This window comes from Myxocyprinus asiaticus, chromosome 21 (assembly GCF_019703515.2).
Source record: "Myxocyprinus asiaticus isolate MX2 ecotype Aquarium Trade chromosome 21, UBuf_Myxa_2, whole genome shotgun sequence".
In the NCBI taxonomy this organism is placed as follows: domain Eukaryota; kingdom Metazoa; phylum Chordata; class Actinopteri; order Cypriniformes; family Catostomidae; genus Myxocyprinus; species Myxocyprinus asiaticus.
Genome location: NC_059364.1, coordinates 15,829,943 through 15,854,082, shown reverse-complemented (window position 1 = coordinate 15,854,082; position 24,140 = coordinate 15,829,943). Strand labels below are relative to the sequence as shown.

Here is a 24,140-nt window from a genome sequence, read left to right as displayed (position 1 = left end):
AGCAATGGGATGTTCTAGATCAAACATTTACCACTGTCACTAATATGCTACAGATTTCTATTTCACAAACACCACTGAACTACCCTGACACTAATTCATGCATAAAATGATTATTGCTACTAAATGATGAACTTAATACACATTATGGCTTGCATATCTCAGAGTATATTTAAAATATAGTTTGCATTCCAGTCATTGAGGTATTTATCTATATTACAATGCTTTGATAATTGCTTTATGCCATTTACTATTCTACACTATGTTTTAAACTCTAGAGTTTCAGCTACTTTGTATAATCTACCTACAGCTCTAGTCTGAGACAACATTACCTGATGGAGAATGCAACATTAGAGGTATGAGTTATACAAACACAGTTCTTAGTTACCCTTTCTCATCAGGGAGTAGCCTACTGTATTCACCTGTGTGTCTGGTTAAAACATGATCAGCTCAATATATCAAAATATCAAGATGTTCCGTTTTAGTAAAAGATTTTAAGTTAATACTTTGTTTCCATGAAATAGGTCTAGAATGAAACTACACTCAATTTCTCTACTATACCTGTAATATCGTCTTATAAACAGAGGCCAGTTTATATCTAAATAAGATTAACACTAAATGGATAGTTCACCCAAAAATGTAAATAATTTATTCACCCTCATTTTGTTCCAAAGCTGTATGAAACATAAAAGGAGATGTTAGGCAAAATGTTAGCCTAAGTGGCCATTCATTTTCACTGTATGAAAAAAAAAAAATGAAAGCGAATGACAATGTAAGCCTAATTTATACCACGGAAGAAGCTACAATTTTTTTCTCCTGGATGAACTAAAGCACCCTAGGCGAATGAAGCCGGCGTTTATACTACAACCCCAATTCCGAAAAAGTTGGGACAGTATGAAAAATGCTAATAAAAAGTTATTATATTCAACCTTTGCTATATTGAAAGCACTACAACTACACATAACCTGATGTTTACCTTGTGAATTTTATAGTTTTTTTTTTTTTTTTTTTTAATGTACATGAATTTATCAGATGATTGCAACACGCTCCAAAGAGTTGAAAAGGGCAATTTAAGACTAATAACAATTTGATGAGTTGAAATAAGACGATGTGAAACAGGAGATGTTAAACAGGCAAGTCAATTGTGTCATAGAACTGTATATTGTATAAGGAGCCTCCAAAAACAGCCTAGTCCTTCAACAACAAGGATCATTCAAGACATGTCAATTTGGCAAAGGATGCTTCAGCAAATAATCCAGCACTTTGAGAACAATGTTCCCCAAAGTCAAATTGGAAGAATTTTGGGCATTTCACCCTCTACACTGGACAATATAGTAAAAAGTTTCAAGGAATCTGGTAAAATCTCGGTGTGTAAATGGCAACACGAAAACCACTTCTGAATGCACGTGATCTCTGATCCCTCTGACATCACTGTCTTAAAAAACATCATTCATCTGTAATGGATATCATGAACATGGGCTTGGGATAACTTTAGTAAACCTTTATTAGTCAACACCACTCGCCGCTGCATCCACAGATGCAAGTTAAGTCTTTACTATGCAAAGCAGAAGCCATACATCAACACTATCCAGAAGCGCCGCCGACTTCTCTGGGCTCGGTGTCATCTTAAATGTAAGTAGAACAGTGGAACTGTGTTTTTGGTCCGAAGAGTCCACATTTCAAAAAGTTTTTGAAAAACACAGTCGTCATTTTGTCCAGGCCAAAGAGGAAAAGGACCATCCAAGATGTTATCAGCGTCAGGTCCAAAAGCTAGTTTCTGTATGGGCCAGGGGTGTGTCAGTGCCCATGGCATGGGTAACTCGCACATCTGTGAGAACACCATGAATGCATAAAGATATGTATACATTTTTTGGAGCAACATATACTTTAAACCACATACTGCACGGATTACAAGTGCATGGCTGTGTAAGCAGAGAGTACAGATGCTAGATTGGCCTGCCTGCAGTCCTGACCTGTCTCCAATTGAGAATGTGTGGCGCATTATTAGGCACACCATCTGGCAACGCAGTCCCCATACAATTGTGCAGCGAAAGACCTACATAATGGATGAATAGGGAAAATTCCACTTTCTAAACTTATCAAACTTGTGTGTTCAGTGCCCAAATGCTTAATAAGTGTTATTAGAAATGGTGATGTTTCATAGTGGTAAACACTCGACTGTCCCAACTTTTTTGGAGCGGGTTGAAATTACTGTACATTTTAAAAAAAACACAACAATGAAATTCACAGGGTAAAACATCACATAATGTGTAAAACTTAATATAATAATTTTCAAATCACTACTTTTTTTTTATTAGCATTTTTCATACTGTCCCAACTTTTTTGGAATTGGGGTGGTACGTGCAGCATTGATTTAAAATTAGTTTGTTGATGGTGACATCATGGTGTTCAACCAACAGTTCCAGCCATGGTAATAATGCCAATAATGGTCTTTTGGTGGGTCGTCACTTTTAATGCTGAATCTCTTCTTTGCCTTATTGAACTTGTCACAAAGCCCATTCCACTTTTGCCGACAAGTTATCTGATCTGACTTCATAAAAACAGCACACACAAAAAAAAAAAAGTACTTCTGCACAATCTCTGAGGGACGGGCTTCAAAGTTATCAATTTTTAAATATTGTAACCTAGGTAACTACCCCTCAATTGGCACATGCGATTGAAAGTTTATATATAAAAAAATACATCTCACGTCCAAACCACACCCACGATAAGTTTTAACCAATCCTCAATGTTATTCGACCAACTGAGTTCTCCTAGGTCAAGAATTTAGAGATGTGCGTGAACAGGAGAAATATCACCAAACACCTTGGCACAACAAAAACATCACTGCATTGTTAGGTAAACTAAAAGAAGCCTGTTCGCCCAGTAAGTAAAAAATAATCCTTGAGGCTAATGTTCTTCTTAACCTTTTTCTAACATTCATCTCCTTTTTGTTCCAAAGTAGAAAAAGTAGTACAAGTATGGAACAACATGAGGGCGAGTAAATTAACGCATTTACATTTTTGGGTGAACTATACCCTTGACAGGCGTTTTAATCTGAGTCACCTATTTTGGGCCCAGAACTTCATTTTGCACAGTACAAACTAGGACAAACTCACACAGTGCTTATGAAACATAAACATGTACTTCAGGATGGCTAGCCGCACATTAATACCAACCGCCATTTTTCTAATCCTCAGGATGCTACAACACGTTATTATTAACTAATGGTGATTACCCAAACAATAAACAACTGCTTTATCGCTAAACAGAAAATACACTTCCCTCGAACAAAGCTTGACCTCTCAGTTCAAGTGAAGATGACTTGCCTCATAATCAAATCGATCAAGGTATGGATGCCTCATCCATGGTGGTTACTAACTAAATCTTTGTCTGTCTAATTTTATTTATTTTCTAAACAACTTTATAGCATATACTGAATGTCACTACGTCTACTAAACTCAGCAAGCATCGCTACCGTACATGCATGGCCATGTTTAATGCTGGCACTACAAATCCCGCCACCCTAAAGCAAGCGGATGAAACTATACATCATTTAATGGAAGACATTGGTGATTTTGTTGTTTTTGCGAACAACTTGTCACTTGTTTGTACAATATACATATTCATCTCAAAACAAGACCAGAAGGGAAGAAACGAATATTGCACATTTCCCATGCTGAGGCCTGACTATTATTCTGCCTATCATACTCAGTCATCTCATATAATGGGGTACACTACACTCTCATTTCTAGCAGTCCAACGATTCCTTTAAAAAAAAAAAAATCCTATACAACAAAATTTTAACTAGGAAAACATTGGGGAACATTTTCATAGCACAGATTAAATCATGTCCTGGGCTAAACTGACTTTTAAAGCAGAATTATTTTTCACAGTGCAATATAGCCCAGGCATAGGCTAATCTTTGTCAAATATTCAGACCATTTTAGGGGCTGATCAGACCCAGTGTTGGGAGTAATTCAATTACAAAGTAGTTCTAATCTGTAGTTCTAATGTCTTGTGTGTAACAAAGAAATATATTTGTTGAGCAGATAAGTGTTTTAGAAAGTAACTTAAAAGTAAATTAGTAATGTGATTACTTTTTCAATGACATAATTAGTAAAGTCATCTGATTACAATTTTTAGAGAAATAATTACTTATTTGCAGTGGATTACTATTTTTAAGTAATTTACCCAACACTGATCAGAACGAACACGTTCTTGCACTTAAAAAAAGCTAGACGCAATGCAACAATTAGAACAAAACGCAGGTGTCTCGAGATGCATTTTTTGAAGTTGGAAGTTCTTTTTGACTTGTCATTGTATCTAAAAAAAAATACGGCACTCCTGCACAAGATGCTAAAAAAAACAAATAAAAAAAAAAAAACAGCAAAATACATCCATCTTTGTATTACATGGAAATACAATAAAAAAAACAGCATAAAAGGATGCAGAAAAAAAAAGTGTTCAGTGTGAATGGCCCCTTATTCTTTTTGAGATGTCAGATTAAAGACATACACCTCTACTGTAACACATTATGACCCTAATATCTAACTATTCTACTGCCTTTCTTCAGGCCTAATACTATTCACTGAGGATAATAAATTTGAGAATGTTACCATTTGGATGAAAATGGGACACGTCTAATTTGCAGTGCATCCTCACACTGTAACCCAGGTCAAATATGCCACCAGTAATCTAACAGGTATATATGATTGTGAAATATATTCCATCAACCATTATAATAATAAAAAAATGTTTTATGAAAAACAAAACAAAAAACACTCTCATTCCTCTTGAACACACATGGGCATCAGATCACCAAACCATCTGACAGACAAGGACTGTTGTTTTTTGTATTACAGCAAGAAAAACAGGTGAATATTGTCTGATTATTAGAGTACTCACTGTGTGGGTCTGAGCTGTGGTAACTTTACTCATCTGAGGTAGTAAAATATTTCTATGTCATCATTAGCACTTGCATCTCATTAGCACCCCACCCCAAATAGAAAGGTTACCTTGGAATTTATAAAGTATGCTTGGGAAATGTCAACGTGCCTGTCTGTCTTGGTTTGTCAGAACAAGGAAAGTACATAAAGTACATGAAAGTATGGTTCATGATTTTGCTGAAGCACCATTATGAGTTCTGAATTAAGAGAACATCTATTTGTCTACAGTTTACTGTCAATTTCAAAGACTAAATTACCAAGCAGTGCTTTAACTGTAGGGTTAGTGCTAAGCCATGGCAACAGACTCTCGAGACACAAGTTGTTAAAAAGAGACAATATCTAGGCACTTAATCTGCAGGTAATAAAACAGTTAGGTGAAGCTACTTCAGCTGAAATGCAGGTTGCTTGCACAATTTGGCTTTTTAACATACAAACTTTATACCTGCAAAGCAAGTGCATGCTGTATGCTCTGTGTGCGTCTCAATCAGCCTCCTAGTTCAGTAGTCAGGGCACTGATCAGGGAACCGGCCTTTTCTAGGGCTGTCTCAATGGCAAATCATTCCAGTGCACTGAAATGAACTCTGCCTAAAAACTCCCAGAATGCACTATAAAAACCAGGGAGCATCGCTGCTCACAATGTTCTCTTTCTGGAAACATCGTTATATCTTCTGGAGTACTTCAAGTCGTGCACAAGTGTAAAACTATGAAGTCAAAGCTTTATTTCCTCTTTAAATGAGATATTGTATGTAATGTCTCATCCATAATGACCATTAAAGGGAAACAATCTTTTAATTATTAGAGTTGTTAGAAGAATTTTTAAAACACACTTCCTTATATTTTTATTTCTTCATTTATCTTTTATAATAACACTGTACGTTTGAATATCTACAACGAAAATGCCTGATAGTGTTATTTATACAGCAATGTTGTTGATTAATACCAGCTGTGTTTTAATGCGTGAGCTCGTAATCGTGTTGCAGGTGATTGAATCATAAGTGTCCTAATGCTTAGTGGAAGAACACCCTAGGCAGTGTCCGAATTCGTGTTCACTATATACTGATTTACGACATAGGGAGCTAATTGAGACACACAGTCTGTCTCTACTTCAATTTTCACTTCCTATTAATACAACCAGCTATCATATTTATACTTAACTGAAATAATCAGGATTTATTTATACAAAAAATGAACAGATAACTGCTCTGGTTTAGACTGTGGCAAAATTATGGACTTGCTTGGACACAAAATGTAGTTTTCTTTAGGTTACTTCAAAGTGCAGAGATGATATGTCCATAGACCAATGACAATTGGTGTGTTGACTGAACACTTCCCTGACAAAATGCTGGAGGAAGGGCAGAGAATCAGGATGGAGGGTAGTTTGAAGAACAAAGACAGTACGGTCTCTTATCTGCACAGAAAGAACATTTGAAACGAATCAGATAAAGCAAGGAAGTATCTTGTGGTCTATCCACTGTAACAAACTGACCTACCTGGTCATGAGTTCCTCGTGTTCTTGTGTTCAGATTAAACATGTTGTGACTTTTCTTGATATGGAATATGAGGGGCACTGTGTAGATAAAATGAAACGTATCACTGCAAGTTCATTAAGGTCCGCATTTTGACATTAGCCATTAGTTCTAGCACGCAAGGTTTATTAACTGCCAATGCACAACAGTCCAGACTGTAAAAGGGTGAAGTGGCTAGAAATAATAATAAAACGAACTTAATGAATATTTTGCACGATCAAATAATGTGCACCGCAATGATGACGTGACTCAAGTGCTGGAATGCGAAACTGCAACACAAAGATCAGACAAAGACAGGCACAAGAACAACAGCTTCTGCTGTACATGTCAACACTGTTCGTGCACCTACCGTTTCCCCTGATCTGGTGCTGGCCTGGAAACGAGAAACCTGGAACGGTGTCCCAAAGGTATTTCCATCGTGCTTATTGAAGGGACCACGGCCAGGCTCTCATGGGCTCGTGAGCCTGGCCCCGTTGCGCTGCGGCGGTGGACAACGCGCTACGCCATTTCTCTCCAGCTTTACTGCTGCCAACAAGCCAGCCAAAGGAGCTCTGCAGCAGCGCTCTTCCGGTGAGCACGCGTGCGTCTCGGTATCTGTGCTCTGATTGGGCAGCCGAGCAATCCGTCAGACGAGCAACACCGCCCCTTTCGTTTTTTTTATTTTTTATTATTAGTGTTTGGTGTAATCCAATTACAAAGTAATTTGTTACTGTAATCTAATTACTTTTTAGTGAGGGGGAGGGTAATGAATTACATTTTAAATGATTGTAATCAGATTACAGTTACGTGACTTTCAATGAATGTAATTACTTTTAAGTACATTATGCTTATTTCTAATATATTATTAATGTAGAATAGGCTACATGAATTATGGCCCCGTAATGAGTCATTAAGAAGGAGAAATGTGAGGTGCTGAGTGTATGACTTGTGTGTAACCATCAAGGTTGGGAGGGTTACTTTCCACTACAGATTACAGAATACATGCTGTAAAATGTAATTTATAATGTATTCTGTTAGATTACTCAAGGTTAGTAACGTATTCTAAATACTTTGGATTACTTCTTAAGCTCTGGTAGATTTTTTCACTTGTTTTGACTATAAAAACTCTGCCAGTACAGTAAGACAAAATACACATGTTGAAAATACATTCTCTGAAAAACCTAAATATCTTATGCAGTGTTGTTTCTAAAACGAGATAAATCAAATTGATCTTGTCTTAAGGATTCTGAGATAAATTTACAGAAAAACAATACAAACATTATCATTAAGAATAAGATTTTTGCCCTAATATCAAAGGTCTCACCAGAAAAAAAAAAAAAAAAGATCTAACGTGTATTTTCTTGATTAAAACAATTAAAATAAAATCTGATCATGTCTGGTAACTGGTGCATGTAAAATGGCTAGAAATAGCATTTTAGCTTAGCATAAAGCTACATTTTCACATGACAATTTACACAAGGTTTATTTCTATTTCTGTTGCTCCAAACTTACTTCAAACTTCAACCTTACTTAAGCAAGTATTTTACCACTGTTCAAATGCTCTTTGGATTAGCATCATTGATATGGATAAATGTTTTCCAACTGAATAACTAAATATTAAATGGAACATATAACAATAAAATGCAAAGTAATCTCTTCAATAATCAAAATACATCTGGAATATAACTGTATTCTGATTACCAACATAATTGGTAACTGCAGTTGTAACTGTAATGGAATACAGTTATCAATATTTTGTATTTTATATACAGAATCCCGTTACATGTATTCCATTACTCCCCAACCCTGATAACAATGAACAAGAAAGAAATAGACATTATTTTTAATTTGTTGAGCAGAAAAGTGTTTTTTAAAATAACTTAAAAGTAAAATAATTATTAATGTGATTACTTTTCCAATGAAGTAAATAGTAAAGTAATCTGGTTACAATTTTAGAGGAAACAATTAGTAATTTCCAGTGGATTACTATTTTTAATTACCTTACCCAACACTGGTAACAATATATAAAGACATAGAGAAAGAAAATACATAACACAGCAGTGTAGAGAATAAGAAATAAAATAAAATAATAAAAATAATAAATATGTAGGCTATATGATAAAATAAACTTCAGTTCCGTGTTTTCATATTTGAAAAGGTTTCTATATATATCTTAAGTATTATTCAGTATAATGTACATATGCTTTTTCTGAGTGTTTCTTGCTTTGGGAAAACGTTCAGTTTGTGGTAGCCTACTGATGGTATGAGATATGGCTATTTTTTGCATAGAAATAAGGACACATGAATGAATACACAATGTGTAAATGCAAATAGCTAAAGAGTGATAAATATCTAAAAACATGACATCATTAACCCTTAAAAGGACAAGCATATAAAGGTAACTCTTAAAATTAATTAAATGTTATTTTTAACACTTTATGGCTCATATACTTTTTTCCATGTTTTTTTTTTTTTTTTTTTTTTAATGTTGCTTTTATTTTCAATTTTATAGTTTGTAGAAATCATGAAAATAGCATTGAAAAGATAGGACAATTATTTCAAAATTATTTCAGCTTGGTTCAAGTGCCTTTCTTGGTCTAGTCCTATTCTGTTTCATACTCATACTTGCTTTGTCTTATTTTAGAAAGGTCCAGAAAATACAGCCCTTATAAACTGGACATGACAAAGAACATGCATAAAATCACACTGCATTTGAGTTCAATAAATGTGAATAAAAACAGTCCATGCAAACTGGTTTTGTGTAATGTCATGTATGTGCCTGAGGCGTAACTACATGATGTGCTTTGATCTCACAACATACTCAACACGCAAGCACGCACGCTTGCCTCCGCCCCCGCGCGCTCTGTGCGTGCGTGCGCCTGTGCGGTACAACATCAACAGAATGAGCCCTCCGCGTTTACTGTCAGAAATGCAACAAATCACTTACGATCATAAGTAATTAATTCCGTGCCCGAATACTAAGTGCATTTCAACGTCAGTCCTATAGTCGCCTTATCTGGAATAAACCTCGCGGTTTAAACTGGTAAGATATATTTTTGTGACTTCTTAAAATTAGACTAGGTGCAAATGTAAAAGCACTAGGCCGCAGTCTTATATTTAAGCATGCATTTACTGCTTTGGGTGGCAAGACTTAACCAGAACAGTGCTTGTTGTCTTATAATGCAGTTTGGTTAAACAAAAAAGCAGCAACATGTCTTTCAACCTATATGTTTAGAAAGCAACGCTTCCGCAAATGTTGCCTATTAATATAGGAAGGACTGTAAATCTCAACACATCCTCAGGGCGGACAGGCAGCATTATTCCCGTTTCAAAACAAACACCCGTTAGAAACTAACGAGTATACAAAACACCATAACAAGAATGCATTATTTTGGCTTGAAATAGTGAGCCGCCTGTAGGCAAGCTTTTAACTTAGTAGTGCTGCATGCAGCATGTGGCTCTTCCTTTTAAATGTACTGTGCTTTCATCTGGCATATGTGAGACCAGTGGTCATTAATCTGTTAAAGTCGTTTGTTTTTTGCAATCTGCTAATGCAGTGAGCAGTTCAAAATTATGTACAAGATCTGATAACTCTAGGCAGACCGGTTTGATTCAATCCGTGTTTACTCCAGGTTAAAAAAGTATTTAGATCACGAGCCTATGCCTATTAGATTGTATCTGGGAGTCACAGTTTGTGACAGCAAGCGTCTTCTCACTGCCTTGACAATTACAGCTATAAAAATTTTTACAATGTGTCTAGGGCACAAGTGAAAGTAGCCGACTTAAGGAAGAAAAGATAATCAGTAAGTTCAATGAGTTTAAGACCAAGGGTTCGTGGTCTTTTTTTTTCTCCCCAATTTGGAATGCCCAATTCCCAATGTGTTCTAAGTCCTCGTGGTGGCGTAGTGACTCGCCTCAATCCGGGTGGCGGAGGACGAATCTCAGTTGCCTCCACGTCTGAGACCGTCAATCCGCGCATTTTATCACCTGGCTTGTGTGCCCCACCGAGAGCGAACCACATTATAGTGACCACGAGGAGGTTACCCCATGTGACTTTACCCTCCCTAGTAATCGGGCCAGTCTGGTTGTTTAGGAGACCTGGCTGGAGTCACTCAGAGTCAGCACACCCTGGATTCAAACTCGCAACTCCAGGGGTGGTAGTCAGCGTCAATACTCACTGAGCTACCCAGGCCCTGGGTGTTTGGGCTTTTAGTATTGTTGACAGCAGAGTGTCCAGGATGTTATAACAAGTGAGATTATTTTTAAACCTCTCCATACACACTTACAAATAGGTACGTTTTTTTTTGGACATGGTGGTACCATGGTAATTAGGGATGTGTTTGGGTGGTCGGCTAGTCGTCCAACAGCTGACATCAACTACTAACATTATTCTTTTTGTGGTGAAGGTTTTTACAGGAGACGCAATTCTCAAATTAATTGAGAGGCACAACTTCTTGGAGAGTGTTTTTGCGTGGTTATAGCTTGCTGTGCTTAGAAGTGAATAATTGTCTGAAGTTTTCAACCTTCTACAAGAAGTTTTGTCACTTTAATGCTTTGTTTAGTCCAATAAACGCGCTGCATCAACAAGACATTTCAAGACAATCACTGTCGGACGTTAAATCCTCTGCTCTGAGTAATGTTCCGTGAGTAATAATACTGCACATAATAAGCGCATTAGCGGTTTTCTTCCGTTCTTTATTGGAGCCTTTTTATTTCTTACTTTGATAGTTTTGTGCAATAAGATGTTGTAGTTATTTAGTTTATTTATTTGTTGAATATCGGTTAGTTACCACGTTGAAGTGCTGTGCTTAGTGTCCGTATATCTCTCTGAAATGTCTGATCAGGGTCACGTGACCATAATAGAGCCTAATTATACACTGAAAGAAAAAAAGTTGTGGACATTGGTTCCTCACAATCAAAATGAGTTTCTTTGAAATGAAATAAATAATAATAATAAAAGTAGGCTCTGTTTAAATACTTTGTGTAGCAGGTATCAATTACAGTCATTATACTGATGATCCCTCAGTATTTGCCTCATGAGAAAAGCAATACAAACTGATTTTTCAGTAGTAATGTACCTAACCTTAACTTAAGTATTAGCCACACTCTTGTCCACAATGGTAACCTCCAAAAAATTTCAACATGACAGAAACTCCTCTTAATCCCAAAATAACAGAACACTTAACACTAACAAGTCTTCTTGCTTTTAAATACATCAAAATAACAATTCATTTTCAAATTTATTCACCCAAACCTTCAGTAATACATTGACGCAACAAATATTATTCACTTAGTCCCAACATAATTGAATTAAGTGAAAATGCAGTGCATCCGGAAAGTATTCACAGCGCTTCACTTTTTCCACATTTTGTTATGTTACAGCCTTATTCCAAAATGGATTAAATTCATTATTTTCCTCAAAATTCTACAAACAATACCCCATAATGACAACGTGAAAGAAGTTTGTTTGAAATCTTTGCAAATTTATAAAAAAAAAAAAATCACATGTACATAAGTATTCACAGCCTTTGCCATGACATTCAAAATTGAGCTCAGGTGCATCCTGTTTCCACTGATCATCCTTGAGATGTTTCTACAACTTGATTGGAGTCCACCTGTGGTAAATTCAGTTGATTGGACATGATTTGGAAAGGCACACACCTGTCTATATAAGGTCCCACAGTTAACAGTGCATGTCAGAGCACAAACCAAGCCATGAAGTCCAAGGAATTGTCTGTAGACCTTCGAGACAGGATTGTATCAAGGCACAGATCTGGGGAAGGGTACAGAAAAATGTCTGCAGCATTGAAGGTCCCAATGAGCACAGTGGCCTCCATCATCCGTAAATGGAAGAATTTTGGAAACACCAGGACTCTTCCTAGAGCTGGCCGCCTGGCCAAACTGTGCGATCGGGGGTTGAAGGGCCTTAGTCAGGGAGGTGACCAAGAACCCGATGGTCACTCTGACAGAGCTCCAGCGTTTCTCTGTGGAGAGAGGAGAACTTTCCAGAAAAACAACTCTGCAGCACTCCACCAATCAGGCCTGTATGGTAGAGTGGCCAGGAAGCCACTCCTCAGTAAAAGGCACATGACAGCCCGCCTGGAGTTTGCCAAAAGGCACCTGATGGACTCTCAGACCATGAGAAACAAAATTCTCTGGTCTGATGAAACAAAGATTGAACTCTTTGGTCTGAATGGCAAGTGTCATGTCTAGAGGAAACTAGGCACTGCTCATCACCTGGCCAATGCCATCCCTACAGTGAAGCATAGTGGTGGCAGCATCATGCTGTGGGGATGTTTTTCAGCGGCAGGTACTGGGAGACTGGTCAGGATCGAGGGAAAGATGAATGCAGCAATGTACAGAGACATCCTTGATGAAAACCTGCTCCAGAGCACTCTGGACCTCAGACTGGGGCAAAGGTTCATCTTCCAACAGGACAACGACCCTAAGCACACAGCCAAGATAACAAAAGGAGTGGCTCCGGGACAACTCTGTGAATGTCCTTGAGTGGCCCAGCCAGAGCCCAGACTTGAACCCGATTGAACATCTCTGGAGAGATCTGAAAATGGCTGTGCACTGACGCTCCCCATCCAACCTGATGGAGCTTGAGAGGTCCTGCAAAGAAGAATGGGAGAAACTGCCCAAAAATAGGTGTGCCAAGCTTGTAGCATCATACTTAAAAAGACTTGAGGCTGTAATTGGTGCCAAAGGTGCTTCAACAAAGTATTGAGCAAAGGCTGTGAAAATGTGATTTTATTTTATTTTTTTCCATTTTTTTTATTTTTAATAAATTTGCAAAGATTTAAAACAAACTTCTTTCACATTGTCATTATGGGGTATTGTTTGTAGAATTTTGAGGAAAATAATGAATTTAATCCCTTGTGGGAATAAGGCTGTAACATAACAAAATGTGGAAAAAGTGAAGTGCTGTAATTACTTTCCGGATACACTGTAGATGGAGTGTACACAATTAAATTAAGACCAAATGCTAAAGATTGTGTTGCATTAGCTCACTTAAAGTTTATTGTGCAAGCAGTAAAAATTATTCTGAGTGAGCACCATCTGTTAGAAGTCTGAATCCATTGGAACATTTCATAACAATGTGATCATATCACATTTTGATCATTGTGTTGAACATCACTTGGACTTTACGCAATATAATTATGTTCTCATCTCAAACATAAATGTATTAAGTTTATTTCAAGTGTACTGGTTTAATATTTTCAATAAAGCTGCTTTTTTTTTGTACATATTAAAATCACAACATTATGCTACTTCTGGTTAATTTGTATCCTCTTGTACATTATTGCGCATTATTGAAAATGTAGCTTTGTAAGTCATCCATGTTTGCACTACCAAATTTGCAAACTGCACTGTATTAATTCTGCATGCTGCTGAAATAGTAGTATGCTATACCAAGCATATGTTCTGTCTTGGTGTCCTTGGTATAGTTACAAATATTGGGTACAGAATGAAAAATCCCTTTTCACATTGTCTGTGTTCCATGATAGTTTACAGTAAACAACGATGCAGAATAATTAGTTTATGATCTGTAATAATCATTAAAATACATGTAAGCAGGAACCGACATGCAAAGACCATGTATAGAAGGTGAACTTGATTAATTAACTCTTGTATAGTAAAAACAAAAATGTAGAATATCTGAATAAGATATTTAATGTAAAACCATTATAAACAGTGATTTTGTTTAGGTCAAATTGACACATTCCTTTAATTTGTTTGGAAGTGGAGATTCTTATGGTATTAAAGGGATAGTTCACACAAAAACAAAATTCTCTCATCATTTACTCATGCCATCCCAGATGTGTATGACTTTCTTTCTTCTGCTGAACACAAAGATTATTAGTAAAATATCTCAGCTCTGTAGGTCCTCACAGTTAGTGGTCGACCGATATCCAGAGAGCAGGGTGGCCGATAGGCCGATACAATGCTGATATATCACACAATTTAATATAGTAAATAACAAACGTAAAATTGCTAAACAATAATAATAATAAACTCTTATTTAGCACTACATATTTACTCAATTTCACACAAAACTAAAAATAATATTGTATTTTAAATGTAGATAGCAGTTTCTTCAGATTTCTGTTTAGTCATAACATTTTTGTAATTTATTTGCACATGAAGAAATGGTTAATATATTGGAAAGAAGGAAATAACAGTACACACAGTAGTCCAACAACCATGGATGGTATGTCCACATTAGCAATCACATTCGCTCAAAAAATATCGAAACAAACCAATTGTACATACAGTGCATAGTGAATAAGTCATTTACTTATAGCACACATGTAGCGCTTTTACCTTGGGCTGCATCCGAAAATGTAGGCAGCTGACTTGCTGCCTAATCAGTTAATGGCTTAACTGACATCTGTTTTGAATGAATGGAACTCTTAAGGAAACTGGTCTCCGAACAGTTTGAAAAGCACCTTAATTTCATCGTACCTCCATATACAGCCTCCGGAGGCAGCATTTTCCTAGTTTCGGACGCAGCCTTGAAGTTGCACTCACGCGCTAGTGCGAATCCAGCACAAGCCTCAATCTCCTGACAGTTTAAATGGCCTGGATCGCCTACTTGGATTGTAATTGACAGACCATCATGATTTGTGAATGAGAGGAACTTTTGATCCTGATCCTGAAGTATTTGATTCTGGCTGATAGAATACTCGCTTCAGAGGAAGATATTAGTTTTATTGATATTTGCCGTTTATCATTAGAAAAGTGACAGGGAACTGTTGAGGAGAGACTGTTAGAATACGTGCTTCAGAGGAAGATTTATGAGCGTTCCACAGGACGCTGGATCTGCTGAAGTTGTGTGAGGATGGTTTATTACATCTGTTTAAACGAGATATGCGCATATTTGCAGAAGGTATATAATAGAAGTTTTGTTGATATTTGCCTTTTTATCATTAGGCAAGACAGTTAAAAGTTACAGGGAACTGTTGAGGAGACAGGAGGGAGAATGAAACGGGTGAGCACTTTAACATTATGAGCAGGGGCGGACTGGGACTAAAAAGTGGCCCTGGACTTTCTGGCCCAGAGCGGCCCACCAAACCCAGCCCGCAACACACCACACCATAATACACTGGCTCATTGATTTAATTTTCCGGCTCAATTTCATAATTTTTGTGTTTGAAAAAAAAATAAAAAATGTTGTCATGCTAGTCATGACAACGGGCCCCAACAGTGCAAAAATGGTCATAACTTTAAAACATATAAAACCACCGTAAATGTGATGAGTGGATTTTTTAGAGAAAGCACTAAAATAAGCACTTTATAGCTCACACAAATAACATATCCAAAACTTTTTTTCCCAACATATAGATGTTAGGTTAAAATGTACATGAAAGCACAAGGGAAAGTGTGTATTTTAGGTGCTATGACAAGTCAGCATTTCTTCAAAGTTTTTAAAGATCTTAATCACCTTTCAACTTTTTTCTAGAAGTGTAAATAAACTATTGTCTTTGTTAATATGAGGTTGTGAAAACAACAAGTATAATAATAATATATTATATATGTACATACATGTATAGCTATACAAGATCATAAAATGTTGTTTAAAACAGTTAGATGAAGAAAGTGTCACACAGCAGGACACTGATGACAGTGCTTAAAATTTCAATGTCAGTTACTCAAATAACTGTGTAAATGTTTTTTTTTTTTTTTTTTTTTTATCAATGTAAACAAAGTTGGCCAGAATATGTACATAAATATAAACAAATCTTAATATATGTAAAAATAAATAAATAAATATACATCTTAAAGTGTAGAACTTTGCAGATATTTAGCAGATTATTTGCTCATATTTTCACTCTGTGTGAGTTTGTTGCATCTTTATCTGCATTATATATCTGTTATCTGTTTTAATTCCTTCCGCAGATTATTTTTGAGAAAAAGTGAAAAGTCCTTTGCTTTAAGCGCTGTTTCTGCTGTCCTTTTAAAAAAGTAAGCCTCAAAGGCCATAGCTACAAATAAATATTTTTCATATTTTCATATTTTGCATTATTAAGCAAGGCGCACTTAAGCTCCCTGCAATATGAATAAATTATGCAAATGACTATGTACTGCTCATAGCTTTACTGTTTGCAGATTTTATATATTCTGCTGTTATTGTATTTGCTGAAACTTGCAGTTATTTGTCATTTTGTGATTATTCAGAGCTCATCTTATACTTAATATGTTGTCTTTGCTTGTCACCATTATTGTGATTTGTATGTCAAATGATGTGGTCCACGCGAGGTATGGTGTTAATGCACTCATGAGGAAATACGCTGCGATGTATAAGTTGTTTCAAAATAAAAGCCATTTCAGTTTTCACAATAAATGTCAGTCTATTAGTTTGAGTTTACAGTTTCTTTTGAATAATCACTCTGCAGTGGGGTCCATGCATGCATGTTGGAGCCCAGGGTGGCCGCCTTTATCGCCTGTACAACGGGTTGGTACATTTGCAGCAATGGGCTGGCCGGGAAAACGGCCAGTGCTCCCGACGGCCAGTCCACCCCTGATTACGAGCTCAAACGCGTCTGCCGCAGCTCTGATATGCGGACCGTTTAAATGAGACTGTGTTACACACCGGTCTATTATTGTAGTAATACGATGGCAAGTAACAACAAAACGAACCGCGACTGGTCGTTTACATGTCTCAGATGATTCACATGCAAGCAGGCGATTTTCAGCGCCCTCAAGGAAAAAATCGTCCAAACGGGAAAATTTATCGGCCGATGCAGATAATTAAAAAACTCAGAATATCGTCCGATTTATTGACCTCGGCGATATAGCGGTCGACCACTACTCACAATTCAAGTGAATGATGACCAGAATTTTGAGGATCCAAAAAGGAGATAAAGTCAGCATACAAGTAATCCATAAGACACCAGTGGTTAAATCTATATCTTCAGAAGCGATATGATAGGTGTGGCTGAGAAACAGATCAATATTTAAGTCCTTTTTTTACTATAAATCTCCACGTTCACTTTTACTTCTACATTCTTCTTTTGAGTTTGCTGATTCCCATTCTTTGTGCATATCGCCACCTACTGGGTAGGGAGGATAATTTGGAAATTTAATTGTTGGGATTTGTTTTCCAGTAGGTATCTACAGTTTAACCAACTAGAAGTTCGAAGGATCTGAGAGAGTAGGGAGAGAGAGTCTGTAATGGCCGGAGGAAGAAGAGGAGCAAATAGAACAACGTATTGCCGTTCTCCACTGAGCAGTGAGACAGGCTCTGTAGGCAATGGCAACCACTCCACGAGTTCACCTGTAACAGGTGTGAGGTCACGGACCAGGTGAGGGCAGGATGAAATCTGTGAATGCAACATTTGAGGATGATGCTACACATAATATACTGATGTTCTGTTGCTATAGCAACAGTTTCAACCATGTAGAAATGTAACATTGAAAGCTGATTTTAAAATCTGTGGGATCATCAGGATTGGATCCGGAACGGGAATGTCCAGCCCTCCATTAGCCACTCAGACTGTGGTGCCACTGAAGCACTGTAAAATTCCAGAACTCTCCATGGACCGGAATGTCCTGTTTGAGCTTCATCTGTTTGTGTGCCATCTCACAGCTCTGTTTGTGCATTATGTCAACATCTACAAAACTGTGTGGTGGTACCCCCCTTCACACCCACCTTCACATACCTCTCTGGTGAGTTTCATGTCACAAGGTTTAAAATTAAACTCCATTGCAGTGTTCTGTGCTCCAAAAAAAAAAACTAATTTTTAAACACCCTTGAAGCAACTTCTTGCTACCATAATGTTTTGATTGCCAACATACGTTTTCCTTAGGTTCTGTTTTTTGATAATTTTTTTTTTATTTGCAACTGTTTGTCACAGTTCAAAATGTAGATATGACACCTGAATTTCTTTGTCCTTACAGAACTTCCATCTCATTGACTATAATATGTTGGTATTCACCATCATCGTGCTGGCACGCAGGCTAATTGCTGCCATCGTAAAAGAGGTAATGTGCATTATCTCTTAGCTCAGTATCCACATTTCTTTGCATGACATTTTAATAGCTCTTCAAATTTGAGAAGTTGCCTAAACATTTAATTACTAGTGCACTCTCTCTGTTGATCTCTCTTCTTTGCCCATCCCTCTCAAGGCATCACAAAGTGGGAAGTTGTCCTTCCCGCACTCTGTCTTCCTGGTGACGGCGCGTTTTGCTGTCCTGACTCTTGCAGGGTGGAGTCTGTGTCGTTCACTTATTTATCTCTTCAAGACATATTCCGTACTCAGCCTCCTCTTCCTCTGCTATCCGTGAGTAGTACTTGACACATCCACTGATCTAATACTACTACTGTAATAATGCATGCATGCACATCCACACAATCTGCTTACTGGAATACTGCACATACATTACAATCATCACTTGGGTTTTGCAGCATACTTTCTTTTAAAACAACTTTTTCTCCTTGTTTAACCCTTTAAGCTCTACCGGTGGACCTGGCGAGAAAAAAATTGTGATCAAAATATTAATAACTACAGTCTTGACCAACACAAAATAGGTATTGTTTTAAAGCTTAGAAGCTGTACTTTACAATCAGTGTTGCATTATGACCAAAACTGAACAAGTGCTTTGAAATTTGCAGACAAATCAGAAGTGTTCCGTTTTGATAATTTATTAAATAATTTGTACTATACATATTATTTTAATCTGTAAAAACATCAAACTGATCAAATAGTCATTTGTCTTATGTTGTTGGAAATCTCTCAAAGAGTAGAATATAACCAGCTGATTTGTTTTACTCACAGTCAAAAATATAACAAGTAATAGCTAAGTACATGTCTTTGACATACGTTAACTATAAATAGGTGTTGTTTATAAGCCGTATTTTCGCTTATAACTTCAAAAATTTTTTTACAAAACATAAAATATCACATACCATTACTTAGAGCAGGTTTTTCCTGTTAAAAGGAGCACACAACGTAATCGTAGATCATTAGATAATCACAGTGTGCACACAGCACATAATGTGATATCTTGCTTAGCTTTCCTGTATTAGTTGACTTCGTCGGAAATGATGTAATATGTTGTCCAGCATCGTGGAAGGCTAAACCAATTGTATTAGGATTCAGATCGCTGCAACAAGAAGTGGAAGTCACCCAAATATGGCCAGAGATGATCGTTCACTCTAATTGCATATGACCACCAGGAGATGGCGCCAAATACATGACACAGACTCAATGAAGGTTCAAAAAACACAGAATGGAACTGACTGAGATCTGGTTACTGATGCCTGTATGCTTTAGAGAGAGAGAGAGAGAGCATACCTTAAGTCATTGTTGTATTTGCATGTGTTATTAGTTCTTATGTACAATTATTATGTTTTGTTTGTTTTAGAGAGGCTGTTGGACACTTGGAGACATTTTTGGACACAAGGAGAAATTATTTTTGTAATGCTTTAACTTTTGTCGTATCAACAAATTTTTTTATTTAGCTACAGGTGACATGATTGGGAACAATAAAATCAGTGTTTTTTTTTTGTTTGTTTTTTGAGCAACCTTATTTACACTGAGATATATAATGGCAAATCGGAAAAATAAGAATAAAAGTTCATTTTTTGCTCGAGTTTTTCTTAGGCTGAGAGTCTCATAATTTATCATTAATCTTTATCATGAAAAAAATTTGAAAATTTTTCTTGACAATTATACCAAATAATTAACCTCTTTGTTTTGTTTTTTGTTTGTTTTTTGTAGAGTTATAAACCTTTAATTTTAGACATGACACTGAAACAGGAACTCTTTAAAAACACCTTCAGATCTTAAGAGGTTAATAAAGCAACAAGCCACAAGTGATTTTATTAAGGGTAATGGCTGTTATTAGGCGTGATTTGAAGAAGCTTAACTCTTAACTGTGGTAAAATCACTTACTGTGGCTTATTGCTTTATAAAAACAATGGATTAAAGCAATTATACTGCAGCAACCACAATATGATAAAATACACCAATATTTAGTAGTGAACTAGTTACATTTATTATTAATTACAATTGGAATACAAAATTATTTTCAATAGGTAATATAGTTTTTAGTCTAACTGTTGGGTGTTTAAAGTTGACAAGCAACATAGCAACTTGGCTCATTAATATAGAATGTGCTGTCAGAAGTGTGCATTTGCAGTGGCTTTGAATCCAGCTCATCCAATCAGAATTTAGAGTCAGAACTATTTGTTTTCTAATTGTATTTTAATGACCCTTGCAAACACACATATTTATGTACACCCTAATGTATGTACATCTTGTTCCCCTCAGGTTTGGAATGTACATTCCCTTCTTCAGACTCAGCTGTGATGTTCGGAGGGCTGGGTCCATGTCCCCTTTAAGTGCTGTGGGTTCAAAAGAGATGACTGGGGCTTTGGGACGTGGGGGGTGGGACTATTTCTCCGTCTTAAAGGAAACATGGAAACAGCACACCAATCAGCTGTACAGTGTTCAGCCCATGCCCACCCACGCCTGCTGTCTCTCTCCTGACCTCATCCGCAAAGAGGTGGAGTACCTGAAGATGGACTTCAACTGGAGGATGAAGGAGGTGTTGGTTAGCTCTATGCTCAGTGCCTACTATGTAGCATTTGTGCCTGTTTGGTTCGTCAAAGTGAGTGTACTGACATATGGTCTTTTATACACTAATAAACATATGCATATACACATACATTGTCTAGACAGGGAGAGCAGAGTTAATGAATGGCAGGTGTTTCTGTATAGTAAGTCAGTTAATTCAGACCATATTGGCTTAAACTGTGTCCTAACAAGGCTGTCATGATGTAACATGTTTCTAGCATCAAGTAATTTATCTTCTGTTAACATGTCCTGTGTTGGGCAGAGACAGCCTGTTAAGGTTTTCAGTGCAAGCTACCGCATAAAAAGAAACATCAGATATAAGCATTATAATATGAAAAAGTGTATAGCAAATGCCTATGATTGTGAGTTTTAAAGAAAATTACATATTTGGTAATGTGTAAACCCTGGCACAGAACACTTAACTTAGGCCTGAAAATTTTTCATCTACGTTTACTTTTATTTCACACCTCTCTGTTTTTGTATAGAGCACACAATATGTTGATAAACGCTGGTCCTGTGAGCTGTTCATCCTGGTGTCAGTCAGTACATCTATCATTCTGATGCGGCACCTTCTGCCTCCACGGTACTGCGATCTGCTCCACAAAGCTGCAGCTCACCTGGGCTGCTGGCAGAAGGTGGACCCCTCCCTCTGCTCGAACGTCTTGCAACACATGTACGTCTTTCTTGGGGTCACTGATGGGGTTGTTCAGAAGTCATAGAGTTGTATTGTGTAGAGTTGTTTTCATAAATATAGTTTTAGTGCTAAAATTAGGAGGTTTGAAACTTCTGACACCCCCCTCCCTTTCCAATGAAAGAAAACCACTTACCCAACCTAAAGATCAAAATGTCCCACCAAAGATTGCATCTTAGTACCGGCCCTGCTTGAAGTTCTAGTGGCTTTAAGATCGAAGAAGAATATGACTAAATACAGAAAAGGTTTATTCTGTGTATCTAAATCCTTTTTTTTCCTCTTTGGAATGTTCTTTTGGTGTGTGATATGCTCCTTAAATTGTGCTGAAATATTTTGTTGAAATATTCTTGCTTTGCTTTTTACCTTTGTAGAGTATATATACTGTATATATAGTATAATCTCCTCCTTTCTCTTTCTCTTTTCCTTTTTGGTTTCTACAGGTGGACAGAAGAGTACATGTGGCCACAGGGAGTTTTGGTCAAACACAATAAAAATGTTTATAAGGCCATGGGCCATTATAATGTAGCAGTTCCCTCAGATGTCTCACATTATCGTTTCTATGTAAGTAAGCAGAACTTTTAATACAGAAAATACTTTAGATTCTAAAGATTGCAGGAGTTTGTTCATTCATCAAAAGTATTTTTTAGAAACATTATTGGAAATAATGCATGATGTATTCATGGTAAAAAAAAACAATATGGCAATAACCACTGTTCCCCTTATTTCTTCTTTCCTTACAGTTTTTCTTCAACAAACCTCTTCGAATATTGAACATTCTCATAATCCTGGAGGGTGCAATGATATTCTACCAGCTATATTCACTGATGTGTTCAGAGAAATGGCATCAGACAATATCATTAGCTCTAATATTATTCAGTAATTATTATGCCTTTTTCAAACTACTCAGAGACAGAATAGTTCTGGGAAAGGCCTACTCGTATTCAGCCAGTGCCTCCAATCAGAAAGTCAGTTAGGCAAGGATAAATTATTGTCAGTCATCACAGATGAGCAGAAAACATGCACGAGAGCTGTTTATTTTTTCTACAAATGCATTTTTTTGTTTTGGTCTGATAACGTTCTGACTTGCCATGAAATAAAAAGGAAAATATTTTTGTACTATGTATGTTCCTCCTTTGTATAGGCACCACAGTAATCATCTGCCCTAGTCATACATAAAGGTGTTTTTTATTTTTATTTTTCCATTTGAAATCAAATACTCAAGCTGTATAATAGTGGTAAAGGTTTACAATAGAAGGTTCCATTTGTTAACATTAGTTAACATGATGAACTAATAATGAGCAATACTTTTACAGCATTTGTTAATCTTGGTTAATGTTAATTTCAACATAGTAATAAAACTGTTTAATCAAAAGTTGTATATGTTAACATTAGTTAATGCACTATGAACTAACAATTGTATTTTTATTAACTAGCATGAACAAAGATTAATAAATGCTGTAAAAAAAAAAAATATATATATATATATATATATATATATATATATATATATATATATTAGTTCACTCTTAGTTAATGATACCTAATGCATTAGTCACCTTATTGTAAAAGGTTACCATTGTAGTATTTCTCATTAATGTAATCCTCCGCCGCCTTTAGATGGCGACAAACATGACTGAATGGTTACAGATCTCGACCAACAAGTAAAAGGGATGTCCTCTCACTTTCAACTGCTTTTATTTTCAGCAAACTTAACGTGTAAATATTTGTATGAACATAAAAAGATTCAACAACTAAGACATAAACTGAACAAGTTTCACAGATATGTGACTAACAGAAATGGAATAATGTGTCCCTGAACAAAGTCAAAAGTAACAGTCAGTATCTGGTGTGGCCACCAGCTGCATTAAGTACTGCAGTGCATCTCCTCCTCATGGACTGCACCAGATTTGCCAGTTCTTGCTGTGAGATGTTACCCCACTCTTCCACCAAGGCACTTGCAAGTTCCCAGACATTTCAGGGGGGAATGGCCCTAGCCCTCACCCTCCGATCCAACAGGTCCCAGACGTGCTCAATGGGATTGAGATCCAGGCTCTTCACTCGCCATGGCAGATCACTGACATTCCTGTCTTGAAGGAAATCACGCACAGAACGAGCAGTAAGGCTGGTGGCATTGCCATGCTGGAGGGTTATGTCAGGATGAGCCTGCAGGAAGGGTACCACATGAGGCAGGAGGATGTCTTCCCTGTAATGCACAGCATTGAGTTTGCCTGCAATGACAACAAGCTCAGTCCGATGATGCTGTGACACACCGCCCCAGACCAGGACAGACCCTCCACCTCCAAACCGATCCCGCTCCAGAGTACAGGCCTCGGTGTAATGCTCATTCCTTCGACGATAAATGCGAGTCCGACCATCACCCCTGGTGAGACAAAATCGTGACTCGTCAGTGAAG

General features: G+C 37.0%; 1 protein-coding gene and 1 long non-coding RNA gene across 3 annotated transcripts; one reads left to right on the top strand and one right to left on the bottom strand.

Moving 5' to 3' along the window:
* Positions 1 to 981: 981 nt before the first annotated feature.
* On the bottom strand, positions 982 to 7,027 carry LOC127411896 (uncharacterized). The gene is made up of 3 exons (XR_007892359.1): positions 6,822 to 7,027; positions 6,437 to 6,513; positions 982 to 6,354 (listed from the first exon to the last, which is right to left on the bottom strand). It is a non-coding gene; the product is annotated as an uncharacterized LOC127411896 (long non-coding RNA).
* Positions 7,028 to 9,323: 2,296 nt separating this feature from the next.
* On the top strand, positions 9,324 to 22,843 carry tmem39b (transmembrane protein 39B). 2 transcript variants are annotated; one of them, XM_051648587.1, is made up of 9 exons: positions 9,324 to 9,494; positions 17,566 to 17,760; positions 17,905 to 18,124; positions 18,356 to 18,439; positions 18,584 to 18,738; positions 20,731 to 21,070; positions 21,522 to 21,709; positions 22,168 to 22,288; positions 22,468 to 22,843. In XM_051648587.1, exons 2-9 carry the CDS (start codon positions 17,630 to 17,632, stop codon positions 22,699 to 22,701), a joined length of 1,473 nt encoding a protein of 490 aa, XP_051504547.1. In that variant the 5' UTR covers positions 9,324 to 9,494; positions 17,566 to 17,629; the 3' UTR covers positions 22,702 to 22,843. The 2 variants fall into 2 exon arrangements, with proteins under 2 accessions (XP_051504547.1, XP_051504546.1); XM_051648586.1 differs by having other exon boundaries at positions 17,563 to 17,760.
* Positions 22,844 to 24,140: the final 1,297 nt, after the last annotated feature.

Coding starts and splice junctions, on each gene's coding strand:
- tmem39b (XM_051648587.1), top strand. CDS start 17,630: ATGGCCGGAGGAAGAAGAGGAGCAAATAGAACAACGTATTGCCGTTCT. Junction 21,071..21,521: donor TGCCTGTTTGGTTCGTCAAA/GTGAGTGTACTG, acceptor GTTTTTGTATAG/AGCACACAATATGTTGATAA. Junction 21,710..22,167: donor TCGAACGTCTTGCAACACAT/GTACGTCTTTCT, acceptor TGGTTTCTACAG/GTGGACAGAAGAGTACATGT.